This window comes from Haemaphysalis longicornis, unplaced genomic scaffold (genome assembly GCF_048455015.1).
Source record: "Haemaphysalis longicornis isolate Haplotype H1 unplaced genomic scaffold, Haemaphysalis longicornis Haplotype H1 scaffold_1, whole genome shotgun sequence".
In the NCBI taxonomy this organism is placed as follows: domain Eukaryota; kingdom Metazoa; phylum Arthropoda; class Arachnida; order Ixodida; family Ixodidae; genus Haemaphysalis; species Haemaphysalis longicornis.
Window position 1 is genome coordinate 95,171,233 of NW_027526203.1, and position 18,499 is coordinate 95,189,731.

Sequence of the window (18,499 nt, forward strand, 5' to 3'; positions counted from 1 at the left end):
AAGCTTGCAATCACTCAAACACTGGGTAGCAAAAAAGCAAGAGTGGGAATCCGAGAGCTCAAAAAATGTAATTCTCGAGCTCATACACGTAAATGTCAGGAGCCTACAAAAACATTGGCATTACTTACAATTTGTTCTGACGCCAGATTTGCCATCTTTACACATCCTTATTTTGACTGAGACTAGCATCTCAGAGATTGACAGTTCAAAGTTATTTCTCGATGGGTTCCAGTCATTTTCGCTATGTAGGGAACACAGAAAAGGAGGTGGCGTGATGGCGTTTGTTCGCAGTGGGTGGTTATGTGACAGACTGTCTCTTATTTTTGACGAGGCTGAAGTGGTAGCCTTAACTGCTGACAGTCCACATGGTGAATTCTTAGTTTGTGCGGTGTACAGGCCACCAAATAAAAATATTGCCCTCTTTTTAGACGAGCTTTCGGCATTTTTAAACAAGCACAGCAATAAGCAGATAATCTTAGCTGGAGACTTTAACATTGACATTACTGATGCATCGAAAACTGGAGTCAATGACTACTTAACGCTATTAGCAGGATATGGGTTTGAGAATCAAATCCAAGATTTTACACGAGAAGAAATCTTAAGTGATCGGTTGACGCAGACATGTATTGACCATATCAGTACCAGAACGCCGAAACTCGATGCATTTGGTTGGGTCGTTAAGGAAAAAGTGGCAGACCACTATTTTACTGCATTAGTAATTTCAGGAGATAACCGATTGCCACCCGTAGAGCCAGAGCTAGAAAAATTAGTGTTACGTGACAAAGAAGTTCACCGACAGATTAAATATTTTAACTGGGATGCACTCTTAGAAAGTACTCACTTGGTGGCTTATGATCTAATCGCAAAAAAAAATTTGAGGACATTTACAATAAATCAAAAAAGAAAATAAAGCTTCAGCGCAGAAATGTAGCCAGCCCTTGGATAGATAAGGAGATAGTGGAACTAAGCTATCAAAAAGGCGTCTTGTTTAAACAATGCCGAAAAAACCCCGACAACACTCTTCTGAAAGACGAATTTAAACAGCTGAGGAACAAACTCACAGCCAAGGTAAGACTAGCAAGAAAAAGATACTATCTTAATCAGTTTTCAGCCTGTCGAAATAATGTCAAGAAGCATTTCCAAATGTTTCAGATCCAGAATTAGCCGAAAATGTTAATGACCATTTTGCGGAAAGTGTGAATAAGCTTTACAATCAGTATAGGTCGCAAGTATCGCATACCCAAAGTTCTGCTCACAATGTACATTCAGCTTTCATGCCCAGTACTAATGAAGTTGAGCTTCAGGGTGTAATTAAAACGATGCGCATAACGAAATCGCCAGGAATCGATAAGATCAGAATAAGAGATATTATTCATAATTTTGAAAAACTGAAAAAGTTACTACTCTTCATTATCAACGAAATCTTTATAACTGGTAAAATACTGGATCTGATGAAAGTAAGCATGGTGAGGCCCCTGCACAAAAAAGGAACCAAGAAGGATTATTGTAATTACCGGCCAATTGCAATACTTTCATGTATAACATACATAATGGAAAAAATTGTGTATAAGAACATGAATTCTTTCTGCACAAAATATAACTTACTAAATCCTGCCCAGTCCGGTTTCCGCAGTGGAATAAGCACGATCACACTATTAGAGGAATTTAAAGACCTGATCTGCCATGAACTGGATAATAATAATGTTGTTCTTTCGTTGTTCGTTGATTTACAAAAGTTGTTCGATACCGTTGACCATCAATTATTATTGCACAAATTGTACGATATTGGATTCAGAGGCCCATATTTGTCGTTCTTTAAAAATTATTTTTTCAATCGGGTGCAATGTGTAAAAGTAGGTGCTTCTTTAAGTAAAAACAGGGCAGTGAACTTTGGTATTCCACAGGGTTCTGTTCTAGCGCCTCTTTTGTTTAATATTTATGTTAACGACCTTGCCAATGTACCACTAAAATCCAAACTTTATATGTACGCTGACCGAGTAACTCGTATGATGAAGCTGCAAGAATTTTTCAGACTGATATAAGCCATTTGCTCGATTGGTTTGTTTCTAATCGTGTTTTCATTAATAAATCAAAAACGACCCTACTTTGCTTTCATAACCCACATAAGCGGCTCACACTATCTAGGCCTATTTATCTACACGATAGCGGCTGCCGTCAGTGCTTCTGCCCAACTGTGCCACGATCAAGTACTGTTAAGTACTTAGGTTTAACATTCGATGAGACAGTAGCTTGGGACACGCACATTCAAGAAGTGGCGAAGCGCTTGCGGGTAGTGTGCAGTTACATTTATTCCTTACAATTTACATCAGATAGCTTAATCAGAAAATTGGTGCACAAATCATTGGGAGAATCAATAGTACGTTACGGGCTAACTATCTATGGTCATGCGTCACAATACCGGCTAAACATATTAAACCGTGTAATAAAACGAATATCTCGCAGCATTTCATATGGAACACTCCTTCAAGGATAGGACAAATATTTAACAATGCATCAACTAGAAATGCTGTCTGTTGACAAACAGTGTGCCTTTGATGCACTTTGCTAACATTATTTTTCAACTACCTTTAAAGTAGACAACAAAACACAAAACCTTTGCGCCGTATTGAAACGTATGTAATTCCTCGCGTCTATACCAATTACGGGAAAAGAACACGATCCTACTATGTACCTTCACTTTTTAATAAACTTGAAGTAGATGCTGCCCTTCATAGTTTCAAAAAATCAAATTGTTCTTGCGCTTATGGCTAACCGAAACTTCTTGATCATTTAGCTATACACCCGCACACTTGGCATGCTCATGCTCGGATTGTATAGGTTTCAGAAACGTTGTGTATATAATTTTGCATTGTATATGTTCTTCCGTTACATTGTGTTAGTTGAAAGTTCTTTTGTTTCGTCTGTGTTGTCGAACAGTAATTGTTGTCTGGCGAGAAAAAATTCCCTCCTCTTATTTATCTTTGTATATTTTGTAAAGGGCATAGGCATGTGCCCCATGCACGAAGTTGGGCTGCCCAGCCCGCTCACAAGCATCATTGCTTAAGTGGGCTGGAATGTATTATGTGTACTTTTCCTGTAATAAAGATTATTATTATTATTATTAGTATGTTAACACCTATGATATATATGTCTGTCGTTCTTTTTTTCTGGAATTTGGTTTCTCTGTGGTTGTCTATCCAACTGATAGTTGCCTATTTTTGAAACTGTTAACTGTCATTTGTTCGTTTTATCATTTGTCTTTACACTCTTGCCGTTGTTTTTGTTGTATTACTGTCAAACTTTGTTGCTCTGCCTGTCGTGTGGCCTTTACGACAGGCAGAGCAACTTAGGCATCTTTTTTTTTTTTTACCCGTACCCAGGCTCCGCCTGTGCTTTATTTCGGTCATCTTCACTACTTCAACTTGTGTGTGTCTTGTCGCTTGTTTGTTTCTTGCTATATGTTTCTTGTATTTTGTTTTTCATGTAACTACCCGTGCGCCAGCACTCAGGCCTCTGGCTGTTCCTGGGCATGTAAATAAACATGATTGATTGATTGATTGATTATTATTATCACTTGAGATGGCCGGGGGAAATCTCATAAATGACACCCCACGATTGAGAACCATATGCATCATGGATTTCAGGATGACTGTGTGGTTTTAACGCGCCGTCGCTTCACAGGCGATGAGGCGCGCCGTAGTGGAGGGCTCCGGATTAATTTTGACCACCTGGGGATCTTTAACGTGCACCGAAATCTCGAACACACGGGCGTTTCTGCTTTTCGCCTCCATCAGAAAAGCGGCCGCCGCGGCCGGGAATCGAACTCGCGTCCTCGTGCTCAGCAGTAGAACACCTTAGCCACTGAGCCACCGCGGCGGGTTATGTATTTCACATGAGGTGAATTCAATAGAGTGTTCTTATAGCTTATGATAATGAAGTGTGATTAATTTACACACGGTCATGATGTCCTTTTGGATCGTAACGGTGAAACGTTATTAATTAGGTGGTCCATGCTAATCACCTATTCGTATAGTGGTTGTTATAGTCTCTAATAATAAGACTAGTTTCTGTAAGCACAGAAATAGTCACGTGACATGTTATGAATTTGCCCCTTGATTCAACAGACACAGGCATCACAGATATTGAGCTCACACATTTCATATGCTTTTTTTTCATCACCTACCAATGGTAGCACCCATCTATCCCATAGAATATTAAGTAAACCATCCGGCGCGTAGTTCCTCCCAAATCCAGGTTCGCCAGATGAGGTATTACTTGGGCCAACCCAAAAATGTAGACATGGTAAGCGTTACAGATACCAATAAAAGCCAGTTTGTTATGCTATTGGCCAGAGAAATAAACAAGGGTTTCCCGAAAAACATTTTAGCTTTTTTATTACGAACCAGCAAAAAATTTAAGACTCCCATAATGATTCTGGGAATTGTAACGATGGAAAAAAATTGTAATTGTGACTTAAAAAACGCATGTTTTTTAACTCCTTTTAGGGTAGCGAACAACTTCAGCTATGTCGGAACTAGGAAAGCGTCATATTACGTGATAACGTTACACCATGATTTACTAGTTACCGAGAAATGGCAGCATAAATATTGAATGCACAAACGTAATATGCATGTTCTCGGGATTTATTTCTTTAAGTTAACCCCATGGTTCAGCTTCTCCCCAGTGCACTAGAGGGCACTTGGGTGGACTGCCTCGAAGAAAGAAAACTGAGCGAATGGTGGCAATGTACGTGTGATCCACTGTAAAGGGCCAGAACACAGGTTACCATTTCCCACTCTCGTAAAATTCCTTCTAAAACACACCTGCCGCGCATTGGGTGCTTCCTGTGATGCCGAAGACCATATTTTGGAGGCATGCCTTCTTTCATTCTGTATGCCTGCGCGGGAGCTTCAGCAGGCATTGTGAAAAAAAATCTCGTGCTCTTTTTAAGAGTGGATCGGGCTGTACATACCATTTGACTGGAAAGTTCCATTTGCGCCGTTGATAGAGAAGTGCGCTGAGTATACTGAACCCCTATATATAGCCTTCATTGATTATGAGAAAGCATTTGACTCGCTCGAAACCTCAGTACTCATTCAGTCATTACGGAATCAGAGGGTAGATGAGCATTATGCAAGAACACTAGAAGATATCTACAATGGGTCCACAGCTACCATCATCCTCCATAAGGAGAGCAGTAAAATACCTATAAAGAAGGGTGTCAGACAAGGAGACACAATCTCTCCAATGTTATTCACAGCATATTTACAAGAAGTATTAAGAACGTTGGATTGGGAACACAGGTGGGAGTAAGGGTTAATGGCGAATACCTCAGTAACCTCAGATTTGCTGATGACGTTGCCTTGCTAAGCAACTCGGGGGACGAATTGCGAAGCATGCTTTCTGGACTGGACAAACAGAGTAGAACCCTGGGCCTGAAAATTAATATACAGAAAACCAAAGTAATTATCAATAATCTCGGGACAGCACAGCGGTTTGAGATAGGTGGCGAGGCAGTGGAAGTGGTAAGCGAATATATCTACTTCGGCCAAGTTGTGACCCCGGATCCCAACCATGAGGGAGAGATAATTAGAAGGATAAAAATTGGGTGGAGTGCATATGGCAGACATTCTCATATAATGAATGGCAGCCTACCATTGTCGCTGAAGGAGAAAGTGTATGACAGCTGCATCTAACCGGTACTCGCCTACGGGGCAGAAACTTGGAGGCTCACTAAGAGGGTTCAACTTAAATTGAGAACGACACAGCGGGCAAAGGAGCGGAAGATGATAGGTGTAACATTGGGGCAAGAAGAGAGCGGAGTGGGTCAGGGAACAAACGCGTGTTAAGGACGTATTAGAAATTAAGAAGAAGAAATGGACGTGGGCAGGGCATGTAATGCGAAGGCAAGATAACCGTTGTTCATGAAGGGTAACAGAATGGATCCCTAGAGAAGGCAAGCTTTGCAGGGGGCGGCAGAAAGTTGGATGGGCAGATGAGATCAAGAAGTTTGCGGGGATAAATTAGTCGCAGTTAGCACAGGACCGGGGTAATTGTAAATTAATGGGAGAGGCCTTTGCCCTGCAGTGGGCATAGATAGGCTGGTGCTGATGATGATGACTTCGCTGTCCCAACGTACGGCTCGCATTTTGTAATGCCCGAGCACAGAGGAGCACAGTTTTTAGTCAAATCGTACGCTCGACATCATCATTTTCCGAGGGTTCATTGTTTTTTTGAACGATTGGTCACTAGAGTGCATTGTGGGGAAACTAAACCAGACGATTGTCTTGGAGCTATGATACAGATCTGCAATAAAATTGCAGTGTCATAACCATTATAAGGCTTCATTGCTTAAAGCAGCCACGAAGACAAAGCACAAGTTGGTTCATTCGAAAGATTGCCTCGTTAGAATCGAACTGACACCACTTTAAACGCCAAATTCGCTCAAATAAGCTACTTAATTCGGAAAAAAGGGAATTTCCATGCGACCCACTAGCTGATTTCCCGCAACAGAACCCATCTTGTCATACCAGCCAGCTCTGCGACTGGCGAAGGCCAGCAAAAGCAAACGCAAATTCGGCAGAGCTTTTGATTGATTGATTGTAGGGTTTAACGCGCCGACGCAACGCAGGCGATGAGGCGCGCCGTAGTGGAGGGCTCCGGATTAATTTTGACCACCTGGGGATCTTTATCGTGCGCCGAAATCTCGTACACACGGGCGTTTTTGCTTTTCGCCTCCATCAGAAAAGCGGCCACCGCGGCCGGGAATCGAACCCGCGACCTTGTGCTCAGCAGCGCAACGCCTTAGCCACTGAGCCACCGCGGCGGGTAGGCAGAGCTTTTAGCTTACCTAAAGAGCTATTTGCGCTTAAATTTAGCGCATTCTTTTTATATCAGTAAGATTGGCGGAAAAACAGCGGAAGTTACGAAAGCACACGTAAACATAGTACTGATGCTTGGTCTAGCTGCACATCACTGCGGGGCTTTGGGGTTGTCTCAGACGACACTGGCCGATTGACGCAAGCACGGTGTCTTACGTGACCATATTTGCCGAGGGTGCATTATGTTTCATGAAATGATTATATCCTCCCAGAACAAAAACAAGCGAGCTTTAAATACAGCCAAAAATTAATTAACCAAAGGCTGAAAACGACTTGCGACGGTATGGTGTTGCAATCTAGGTCCCCTAAGGGTAAACAAGGCTTCGGAATCGGCTGCACAGCGGTCGGTTCCCGTGATGTCATTGCGGACCACGAAAACAGCCGGTTTAGCGGGAAACTGAAAATTTTAACTTAAATTTAATAATTTCTCAGTGAATAAAGCATCGTTTGTAGCCGGAGAAGCGCTGGGGGCACAATAAAACATGAAATCATTTGAATAAAACAAACTTGTATTATGCCTTCTTAGCTCCTTGTATTGGAAATTTAAAAATTTATTTGGGCATTATTATCAGTCAATTAACTTTTTATGGGTTTCTATGATCCTTGACATTTTAAGTTACATTTGAGCGCCTCAAATAATGTCCTAGCCCGTCATGACGTTTGCACCAAGATTCAGCGCTTACCGAATTATGACATGAGACCTGCCGCGGTGGCTTAGCGGCTAAGGCGTTGTGCTGCTGAGCTTAAGGACGGGGTGGAAAATGCGTCTTGCTTGCGCGGCGATAAAATCAAAGAGGGCAGACGGTAAACATGCGAGTAGGCGAAGGATTAAGGTGAAAATCTCGTTTTTTTTATCACGGGGACTGCAAGTGCCCCAAAAGCGGATCAGCGTTCTCCAAACGTCAAGCACCAATACTCCTGATGAAGGCAGGGCACTTGTCAAGGTAACGCACGAAGGAATGAAGGAAGACTTGCGAAAGACTGAAGGTAACGCACGAAAACGTAATAGTCTGTCACTAGTGGGCATCGCGAAGACAGCAACAAAACGCTTTTTTCAATCTGATCATTAATGATAAAATCGCTTTCATTGCAAATGAAGTGTCGTACTTCAACTGCGTAACGTCTATTGTGTGTCTCGGGTTAACACTGAGTTAATACATGACTATCAAAGGAAGGTATTCACTAGTCGCATCCACGGCTGCGATGCAGCTCGTTCACGGCTGCGATGCAGCTGCGATCGCCAAGCAAGCATACTGTTTGGCTCGCAAGAAGTACATGACTCGGCCGTTAGAGGTATTACGGCCAGCTGTTCGGGCAACTCAGACGGCTGTTGAGACTCAAACTTCGCACGTGCAGTCCTTGCAAGACCGGAAGAAGCGTGTTCGTAGCAGAAGCCTGCTCACCTCGGGGGCGTTCATACCGCCCAAACTGTGTTGGAAGAGCGCACTATCAATAAGACCGAGCTCCAGACGTGAGGTTTGCCGTTTAGTTAACCTGGGTGCGCGCCAGTTGTTTAGCTTAACGCGCTAAGAGAGTAATCTTTAACACCTCTCCATGGCGATATGGCAGTTCAGAATCCCTACATGAAGTACAGAAGTCGAACATCAGGCCTTGGTTCCATCTAACAGTACTACTTTGTGACGCACCAGCCTTCAATGTTTTTACAACGTAGCTGTACATGTCTAATCCCGCAGTTCTCGCACCCGTGTGGAACGGAAACTCGGTGTATGGAACAAAAGCTCTGGGAAAATTTGTTTGAAAACTGCGGTTGAGGTTACTAAGGACACACTTGTAAGGAATACAAACAGACGTGTAGAGCTCGTGCTTGAAGAAGGGCTTGCGTTCGGGCTAGTTGGTGTTCCATAACTACTTTTTAAGCACCAAAAACTACAGGGACATGGAATGAGACAGGGACACGCGCTACGTGAACCCCAGAATAACGTACTAAAAATAAAAAATGGGAACCGCTCAAATCACTGTTCTGAATGCCAGGGGTGCGAACCCTACTTTTCAAATTCAGTCACGTTGTTTTATGATTCTGATCAACGCACGCGTGAAATAGTTGAAGCGGCTGAGATGCAATTAGTTGATTTCGAATGCGTCAGCACAACGTCGATAGCCTTGTCAGTAAAGGAAGCAGTGTTTTTGAAAAAGAACTGGTCATGGTAGTGCCTGACACGTGTGGAACAGCACCGAGTTTATCTGTTATCTCCTGTGTGTAATTCTTTTCTGTATCTCCTATCGACTATTTTTCAGGTATATATTTCACGTTTGCTCAATAAAATTTAGTTGAAAGTTAGCGCGTGTCCCTGTCTCATTCCATGTCCCTGTAGTTTTTGGCGCTTAAGAAGTAGCTCGTGCTGTTTGTATTACTGTCTGTTTGTCGTCTGTTTGTATTCCTTACAAGTGTGTCCTTAGTAACTTCAAGCGCAGTTTTCAAACATGCAGAACCAAAGAGCCCAATTCTTCACCTTACTGTCGGGGAAAAGTGTTCAACATAAGATAAAATATATAAAAAATCAAAAATCAGATCTAAGGCCATCCATATTTTGGTATAAGATGTCATATTGCCTCTAGAAAATGTCTTCTCATAAGTGCATTTGTGTTTAGAGCTGAAGTCGACCTTAAGGGGATCGGTGTAAACATGGTGTTTGTAAGCTGGCTTTCTCACACTGCTCTCACACTGCTCAACCCGAGGCGCCTATTGGCCCCCGGCCATTCTTATTCGTACATTGGGGAGGAAGGCTTCACGCCTTCACGCGTGAGGAAGGCTTCAGGCGCAGGAAGGCTTCACGGGCTCATTGTTGACATAGCCGTCCTGATGGGGGGAGATTTCAACTTGGACTTCTCACTGCCCGATGTGACCTGACCGCTGTGTCGAGTGGTTTGGGTTGGTATGTCGCACCGTCAGTAAGATGCCTAGCACGTGGCAAGGAAACAGACAGCCCGATGTTTGTCCCCCAGACTGCAGTTCCTGCAAGGTTCATTCAGCTAATTAGCTAGGAAGTATATGCTCCATCGCAAATTACGAACAAACGGGTTTTGTTTTGCGCACTCCTTACACAGCGCCCAGCTTCCCTGGGGATCCTTGTTCACAGAGTGGAAGGACACTGACTTTGGCTAACCTTTATGGACTCGTGTATTGATGTCAAGGAAGTCCGGTTCTGCCTGATCCAACCCCCTTCCCATAATCGAAATCTCAATGACATGTCTTTTAATTTACGACATGTCGTGCTACCTGTATCTGCAGCGCACTTGGCATGGCCTGCCGAGCCGTAAGGTTTCCATGACAAGATGCCTTCAGCTGCATCGCGCCAATGCCTCATATTTTTGGTCGAACGTATACAAGACACACTGCTGTAAACAAGCAAGAACACAGATCAGCTTTCCGGCCACACAAAACAATCACAGAGGTGTAACGCAAAGGCGGATCAAAGTGTCAGCAGAAACTGGGCTGAAGAGGCCGTACCGACTCCTCGTATGAGTAGAAGTTGTGTATGTTGAGCAGAACAGACCACCAGGAGCGGTGGCAGTTGCCGATGGCTCGTTCCACCTTCTCGTCCCAGATGGGGCCTGAAGCCAGCTCTGGCAGCAGGAACAGCACCGTCATGCATACCGCCGCCACAGGGACCAACCTGGAAACAGGAGGGATTGCTCTGCGCGCACTGGGCTCGGCGCTTCGCGCACCTCTGTTCGCTCAGCAGCTCTCTAATAGAAATTTGGGGAAGCTTTCGACATCGAGAAACTAACCCCCGTATTCTGAGTCCTTCCTCCACTCGAGCTTCGGCTCGAGAAGACCCTTGAAAGCGAGTTTCGGTTTCGTAAACTAACCTCCACTCGAGTGTCTACTCCAACGGAGGAGCCGCTCGGCGATTTGGAGGAGCCACTCCAAGGTGTCGTCTGTGCTACTTTGAAGCAGCCCTCGAGTACTACGCTCCTCTCGGTTCGAGCCGGCTGTGCTCGCTCACCTCTTTCGCGGAGTTCGCGAAGCATGTATCGCGCATTGACGAGGCATTCCATTAAGGTTTAGGGGATTTCCGCACCGTGAATTTGCCATGTCCGGCATAAGGTACGGGCTGAATACGCTTGAGCACTTCAGCAAGGGCGAATTCGTGTCGCGCTGCCGCTTTACGAAAGCGATCACTGCTGGAGCTGCTGAAGTGGCTACTCTTCAAGCCTCTTCAAGCTACTCTTCAAGCTGGCTGCCCACTGTAAAAAATGTGTCTCGGGTAACCAGTGTCATCCCCTGTACGACCAGACTACCATCTTGTATTTTCACCGCTCGGCCCTCACAAGGGAAATTGTTGAAGCGGCCGAGATAGCCAGGTCGGGGGATCAATGCGTCAGCAGGCCGTCTGTGGCTTTATCGAAACACGAATTGGATTTCTTATCGTAGGCGGCACGTCACTGTTCTTCTTTTTTTGGCCTCCTTTTTTTATGTTTCCCTTTCTTTTTCCCCTCTTTTCGTGCTCCCACACTTGTTTATAAGCGCTGGATCGGCAATGAACTTTTTGTTGAAAGTCAGCGCTTGTCCCGTCTATTCCTGGTCCCGTGTTTTTATTTAGCGCTTGTTTTCCGTGTGACTTCAAGCCAAACGCCAGCAACCGCGGCCACCCACTGCTCCCTGCGTTGCGGCAGCTGGCTACGTTACAATGTTATGGCGCCGGGACATTTCAAGTTGTGATGGGTGCCTTCGTCAACGTTTCACCGCCGACAAGCCGCGTCGTCAGGCGCTGGTTGGAGATCGTAATTCGAAGCGTCGTGATGTTTCCTGCGACGGCGGGTAAGCCCCGAGATATGTGTGCGGACTTGTCTTTATGGTCGCAATGACAAGGTTGTCACTGTCATGCACCGCAAGTCATCATTCTGTAATGGTGTCTAGACAGCTACCGTAATCTCCTTACAGTGCGTATGAAGCAGACGATCGCCGTAGCGAACCGAGCGAGCGCCTCGTCTGCTCCGAAGCGCGTTTTTCTTTTTTTTTTTTGCTTCGCGTCACCCGCGCTGCGAGGCTCCGCCCCTTCCAAGTGCCCGTCGCTTCGTGCTCGTCTGCTACCTCGCACTTGCGTCCTGACGAACGCAAACATTTCTTCCGGGTTTGCCGTTGTGCCATCCACATTACAAACGCAATCCTTTGTAATCTAAACAATATGTGGGCTTTTAGGTGGGAATAGTGGCGTGAACAGCACAGAACAAAGAATTAAGCGCACACTGTGTCGGCAATTCCGGCCGAAAATATGGGCTCTTCACGCATGAAAACAAAACCACGTACACCTCCAGCCCTTCCGCTGACATCGTTTTCTCTGCTGTCATCCGGAGTGGGGGCGCTGAAACTCATAGCGATCGATAAGGTCAGGAAGAACGGTAGACACGACAAATACGTTGAGCAGCGTACACAAAAATAAAACAGATTTATCGTCTGCTACCGAAGTATGTGTGCAGTGTGACCAGACCAAAGAACGTCTATGTCTAGTTTTGTCCACCTAGCTCATGTCATTTCTGTGCTCCGCTCAATCACAGAAAGTAATATTTCTTGAAATACCTATATAGTTATTCAACGGAAAATAAAAATATTATAAAGCTATATTTCTGAGGCTTACTTTCATGTCTTGAATAGAAATTTGCAATAAGCTCGCCTCCAGATGCCTTTCGCTCCCCCCAGAATCTGCGATCTCGAGGGTCGCTCGAAATGGAGGATTTCCTCGGCCTCACCACGTTTATGAAATACGTTGAGACTTCGAGTGGAGGTGCTGCCGTGTCCTCCACTCGACCGAGTGGAGGAAACACATGGAGTAGAGGAGGGATTCAGAATACGGGGGTAAGTTGGCGGGGGATTGAAGGGCTATCAACAGACCAATGCCGATCCTTGGTGACACGGACCCAGATAAGAGGCACAATTAAAACTAAATCGCAACCAAACAAAACTAAGGAACTGCATTTTCGTCATTTATTTTGATTTCTTTTGGTACTTATGAAAATGTCTGAGTTGGCTGGCATTCTTGTTAATATACACTTTGTGAAAGCAGCTGCGGTTTTCCAGCTGTTCGCTTTTTCTAAATCTGGAGTAATATGCACGAGATAAATATTTATCGAGCTGTGCGCAGAACTTGTCTTTCTCGAATTGACGAATTTCGATCCTTTGAAGGCTGAAACTAGCTTCATGACGCTAGGTAGCATTTTTGTATGCATCGATGAGAAGCAGAAAGTGTGCGCTGGAGTTGAAGTTGATAACCGTGCAGAATATTTTCACTTAAGATTCGCTCTTATTTGTAATTAGTCCTCAAGCATAGCACTACGCATTGTTTGTAAAGCAAATGCACCAAATTTTTATTCCTACATTGATAATTGAAACTATTTTTCAGGGTGAAATGAAATCTTACTCCTTTAAAGTTATTGTGATTTCGCAAATACACACCCACAGCCACCCAACGAATACTATTTTTCTACTGTTTTTCATGTAGGTGTTCGGCCTAATGCATCAACGCAAAAAAACATCACTTTTCTGCGCATTTCTACACACCGCCGATACAGGTTCGAATGAGTCGTTTCAAATACAGTAGGCTTACCTAAACAGCCCACCGTTTTGCACTGCTCTTTTCCTTGCACTGTGAATGTATGTATGTATGTATGTATGTATGTATGTATGTATGTATGTATGTATGTATGTATGTATGTATGTATGTATGTATGTATGTATGTATGTATGTATGCATGCATGCATGCATGCATGCATGTATGTATGTATGTATGTATGTATGTATGTATGTATGTATGTATGTATGTATGTATGTTTGTATCTAGGGAGCAATAAAACTTGGAAGATGGTAGAGAAGAAAAAAAGAAAACTTCGAACAAGGTAGAAACCACAATTGTTGCCAACGTTTCAGCAGAGACTTGCCTTCGTCAGGGCAAACCCTGGACTGCTGGAACGTTGGTAACAGTCATGGTTTCTACCTTGTTCGAAGTTTTCCTTTCTTGTATGTATGTATGTATGTATGTATGTATGTATGTATGTATGTATGTATGTATGTATGTATGTATGTATGTATGTATGTATGTATGTATGTATGTATGTGTGCAGGCATGTATGTGTGTGTATGTATATCCATACTTAAAACTGCGCTTTCGGACGGGACAAGGAAAAGAAGACACAGGACGGGCGCAGACTCACTAGTTTATTGAAAAATGGAGCATGCTAATATACCCACACCAGCACATGCGCACACATGTCACCACCTTTATCGCATGATATAACGGTTTAGAAATTAATATTCATTTCTATACAAAGATATGGATGGTTCACTTACACACTGGTCACCATGCTTTCGAATGAAAAGGGCCTCGATTAATTCCTTTGCAACCTGTTCGCTGCTTTTGCTCACCACCTTTGTCTGAGTCAAAACTGGCTGGCATGGCTTTCTTTCACAAGCCATGCAATGGTGCGGAAGGAGGAATCCAGTTTTATTACGCATATTCAGCTGGTGTTCCCTTATACGGTCGTTAAGACAGCGGCCCGTTTCTCCAATGTATACCCGCCCGCATGTGAGCGGGATCATGTACACCACCCTTTTTCCGCACTTCACGTATGGCGCCGCATGTCGTTTTAGGCAACCTGGTGTTTGTTCCATTCGTTTCAGGATCTTGAGGCACAGGCTAGCCAACTTGTTAGGCGCAGAAAAAACGATCGGCACTTTGCGCCTGTTGGCCACATTTTAAATGCAGAGCATTTCAGTAACTCACGATGTCACCCGCGTTGACGCCCGTAGTCGTAGTCCGCACCCCTCCCCGTACACTATATAAAAAAAAATACTATCCGGCGCCTGGTTTCGATACCTCGACCCTGCGGGCGGAACGCAATGTACATGGTGCTCTACCCACTGCGCCACAAAGTCGACACAGAATAGGAGGCTACGAACGCGCCTTATATCCTTGTCTCATTCAAACTACGTCAAGAAGCTGCTGATACAACGCATTCACTACCACCAACTCTCCAAACACTAAACGTTAACGCAATACACCCACCCCCTATGCGACGCATTTACTCGAGTCCCCCTCGCGGGGAGATGGGCCCAATTTTTGAGGTTGGGTGCCACTCGATGGATGTATGGAACCACCACCGGTTTCTTGCGCCTAAGGTCGTCGGTCCTTTGGGGTGTGTTCCCTTTCAACTTCTGAAGCACGGACCCGGCCACCGCTGTCACAACCATTAAGGGAAACCCAGCAGCAATCAATCGAGCAACCTGAGCATCGAAACTTTCCTGAATCTTGTGATGGCAAGATTTTGGTAGTGCTCCTTGAAAGCAAGAAGAAGCAACTGCCCATTTTACTGTCTTTGAGTGCGCAGACAGGTAAGGCAACAACCCTTTTCGTACCTTCGGATTATAAACCCAACACACATGGTCTGATAAGAGCGTGATGTTATTGTCTAAAAACTGCAAGCAGTCATGGTTAGGCAACTCATGAGTGAAAGACAGGCCTTTCCACAATCGTAGGAACTTGTCTAAAATCTCGTCACAGCGTCGGGGTAAGTTAAAACAGGTAAAACCTCTAAAAAAAATTTGCTGAGCACGAGGTCGCGGGTTCGATTCCCGGCCGCGGCGGCCGCTTTTCTGATGGAGGCGAAAAGCAAAAACGCCCGTGTGTTCGAGATTTCGGCGCACGATAAAGATCCCCAGGTGGTCAAAATTAATCCGGAGCCCTCCACTACGGCGCGCCTCATCGCCTGCGTTGCGTCGGCGCGTTAAACCCTACAATCAATCAATTTAAAAAAAATTAAGAAATCAACATATCCAAAAACTTTAACTGCCGGTCCTTCGTCCAGGTCGCGTTCTAAATTCCGATCAAAACTGCCCAAAAAGATTTCACAAAGAACAGGCGCCACGCATGAACCAATGCACACACCCTTGCGTTGCACAAATATCTCTTTCTTATAAACAACAAACGTAGATTGCAGATAAAATTCAAGCAAAGTCATAAAATTATGTACTGTAGTGCCACAGGAATTCTGAACTGAAATAACATTGTGGTCTTCAATGCAATCTCGAACAGCCACTAAGAGATCTTGGTGCGGAATGGAGTAATACAAATCAGTGACATCAACTGAAAACACGTAACCAAAGGGCATGCCCTCTTTCAAAAAGGAAACCACCTCGTCAGAATTTTTCGTTGCATAGGGATTCAGTAATTTTTGCGTGCTCAGGTGCTTCTGCAGAAAATGGCGAACCTGGTCTTGCCTTGAACCCCTCTAAGTAACAATACACCTAAACGGGAAGTCGTCCTTATGAGTCTTCACCGTGAAAAAAAATTCAAGGCTGCTGCGCTTAGACTCACTAATTGACTTTGCGAGCTTGTCAAGGGACAGTACCTTACACAAGGCAGAATCACTTGCTTTTACCTTTGAAGCCTTACCTTTGGGACTTACGGCGAAAAGGCCTGTCGGCTGTCCAAAAGAACTTTTAACCCAGGAAGGTTGTGGCTAACATCACGCTTTTATCACACCATGTGTGTTGGGTTTATAAACCGAAGGTAAGAAAAGGGTTGTTGCCTTACCTGTCTGCGCACTCGAAGACAGTAAAAAGGGCAGTTACTTCTTCTTGCTTTCAAGGAGCACTAACAAAATCTTGCCATCACAAGATTCAGGAAAGTTTCGATGCTCAGGTTGCTCGATTGATTGCTGCTGGGTTTCCCTTAATGGTTGTGACAGCGGTGGCCGGGTCCTTGCTTCAGAACTTGAAAGGGAACACACCCCAAAGGACAGACGACCTTAGGCGCAAGAAACCGGTGCTGGTTCCATACAACCATCGAGTGGCACACAACCTCAAAAATGTGGCTAACAGGCACAAAGTGCCAATCGTTTTTTCTGTGCCTAACAAGTTGGCTAGCCTGTGCCCCAAGATCCTGAAAGGAATGGAACAAACACCAGGTTGCCTAAAACGACATGCGGCGCCATACGTGAAGTGCGGAATCAGGGTGGTGTACATGATCCCGCTCACATGCGGGCGGGTATACATTGGACAAACGGGCCGCTGTCTTAACGACCGTTTAAGGGAACACCAGCTGAATATGCGTAATAAAACTGGATCCCATCTTCCGCACCATAGCATGGCTTGTGAAAGAAAGCCATGCGAGCCTGTTTTGACTTAGACAAAGGTGCTGAGCAAAAGCAGAGAACAAGTGGCAAGGGAATTAAGCGAGGCCTTTTTCATTCGAAAGCATGGTGACCAGTGTGTAAGTGAATCTTTGTATGGAAATGAATATGAATTTCTAAACCGCTATATCATATGATAAAGGTGGTGACATGTGTGCGCATGTTCTGGTGTGGGTATATTAGCATGCTCCATTTTTCAATATGAGTCTGCGCCCGTCCTGTGTCTTCTTTTCCTTGTCCCGTTCGAATGCGCAGTTTTAAGTATGAATATGAACAACTAGCCTAACAACGTGCTTTGTTCTATGTATGTATGTATGTATGTATGTATGTATGTATGTATGTATGTATGTATGTGTGTGTGTGTATGTATGTGTGTGTGTGTGTATGTGTGTATGTATGTATGTATGTATGTATTGTGGGAAGCGCCTTGGCACCTTGAGTGTTGGTCGGAGCCCCTCGCCGCGAGCTCCCTTCCCTCGCCCTCCTCGCCTACCGTGCGGCCACCGGGCCGCAAGACTTGGAGACGCCGGCGCCGGAGAGATGGCGCTAGTGGACGTGTGGGAGCGGGCGGTGGAGTGAGAGAAGCGCGGGGCTGGGGAGCCTGGGACTCGGGACGCTGGGAGTTTTGGTGGTCGTGCGTGTGCAATAGCGGACACGGCCAGTTTGCGCCTTCCCGACCTGAACAAACCGTTTGTTCTGCAGACAGGCGCTAGTGACTACGGTGTGGGAACTGTTTTGTTGCAGGAACACGAGAGTGAGCTGCGGCCAGTCGTTTTCGTGAGCCGTACACTCACACCGACGGAGGGTAATTACTCCGTAACCGAAAAGGAGTGCTTGGCTATCATGTTCGCATTGTCGAAGTTCGACATGTAGCTAAATGGAGCGGTTTTCACGGCGCAGACGGATAACCAGGCACTGACGTGGCTGAAGGGGCTTAAAAATCCTGCAGGCAGGCTCGCGAGGTGGGCGCTGACGTTGCAACGTTACGCGTACACAATCGAGTACCGCCGAGGCTGCACCAAAAAGGTAGCCGATGTTTTGCCGCGCGCGCCGCTGGAGGCGGGTGTACGCGCGGCGAGCAGCCCCGATGGAGGCGGCGGAAGCGCGCGCGCCGAGTTTAGCGGTTTCTTCGGCGGCGCGCGCCACCCCGAGAGGGGGAGCAAAGGGCCAGACATAGGAGTCGCGGCCGGCCGCAAAGAGAAAGAAAAGCGGCATCTCGCAGCGGCGATTTCTCGCCCCCCGAGAACGGAGGCAGAAAGGAATCTGTCGTGGGGGGAGGTAGTGAGTAACGAAGAGCTCTTTGAGGCCCAGAAAGCAGACGGTCTGTGCCAGCGGGTGCTGAAAAGGCTATCGAGCGGCGTAGCTTGCACCGGTAACGCTGAGGGGTTTGACGCGTATCTGCTGGGCGACGATGGCTTATTACTTCGCTACATTCCCCAACTGGACGACGAAGAGGCGGTTTCATACCCCT

At 45.4% G+C, this 18,499-nt stretch overlaps 1 protein-coding gene across 1 annotated transcript in view; it reads right to left on the reverse strand.

Annotated features, from left to right (window-relative positions):
* Window positions 1-18,499, reverse strand: part of LOC144178212 (nose resistant to fluoxetine protein 6-like) — a 216,268-nt gene that overhangs the window by 58,381 nt on the left and 139,388 nt on the right. Inside the window, exon 9 of the mRNA XM_077705894.1 lies at window positions 10,351-10,516. Within this exon, the coding sequence (XP_077562020.1) occupies window positions 10,351-10,516 (166 nt within the window). The remainder of the gene's footprint in view (window positions 1-10,350; window positions 10,517-18,499) is intronic.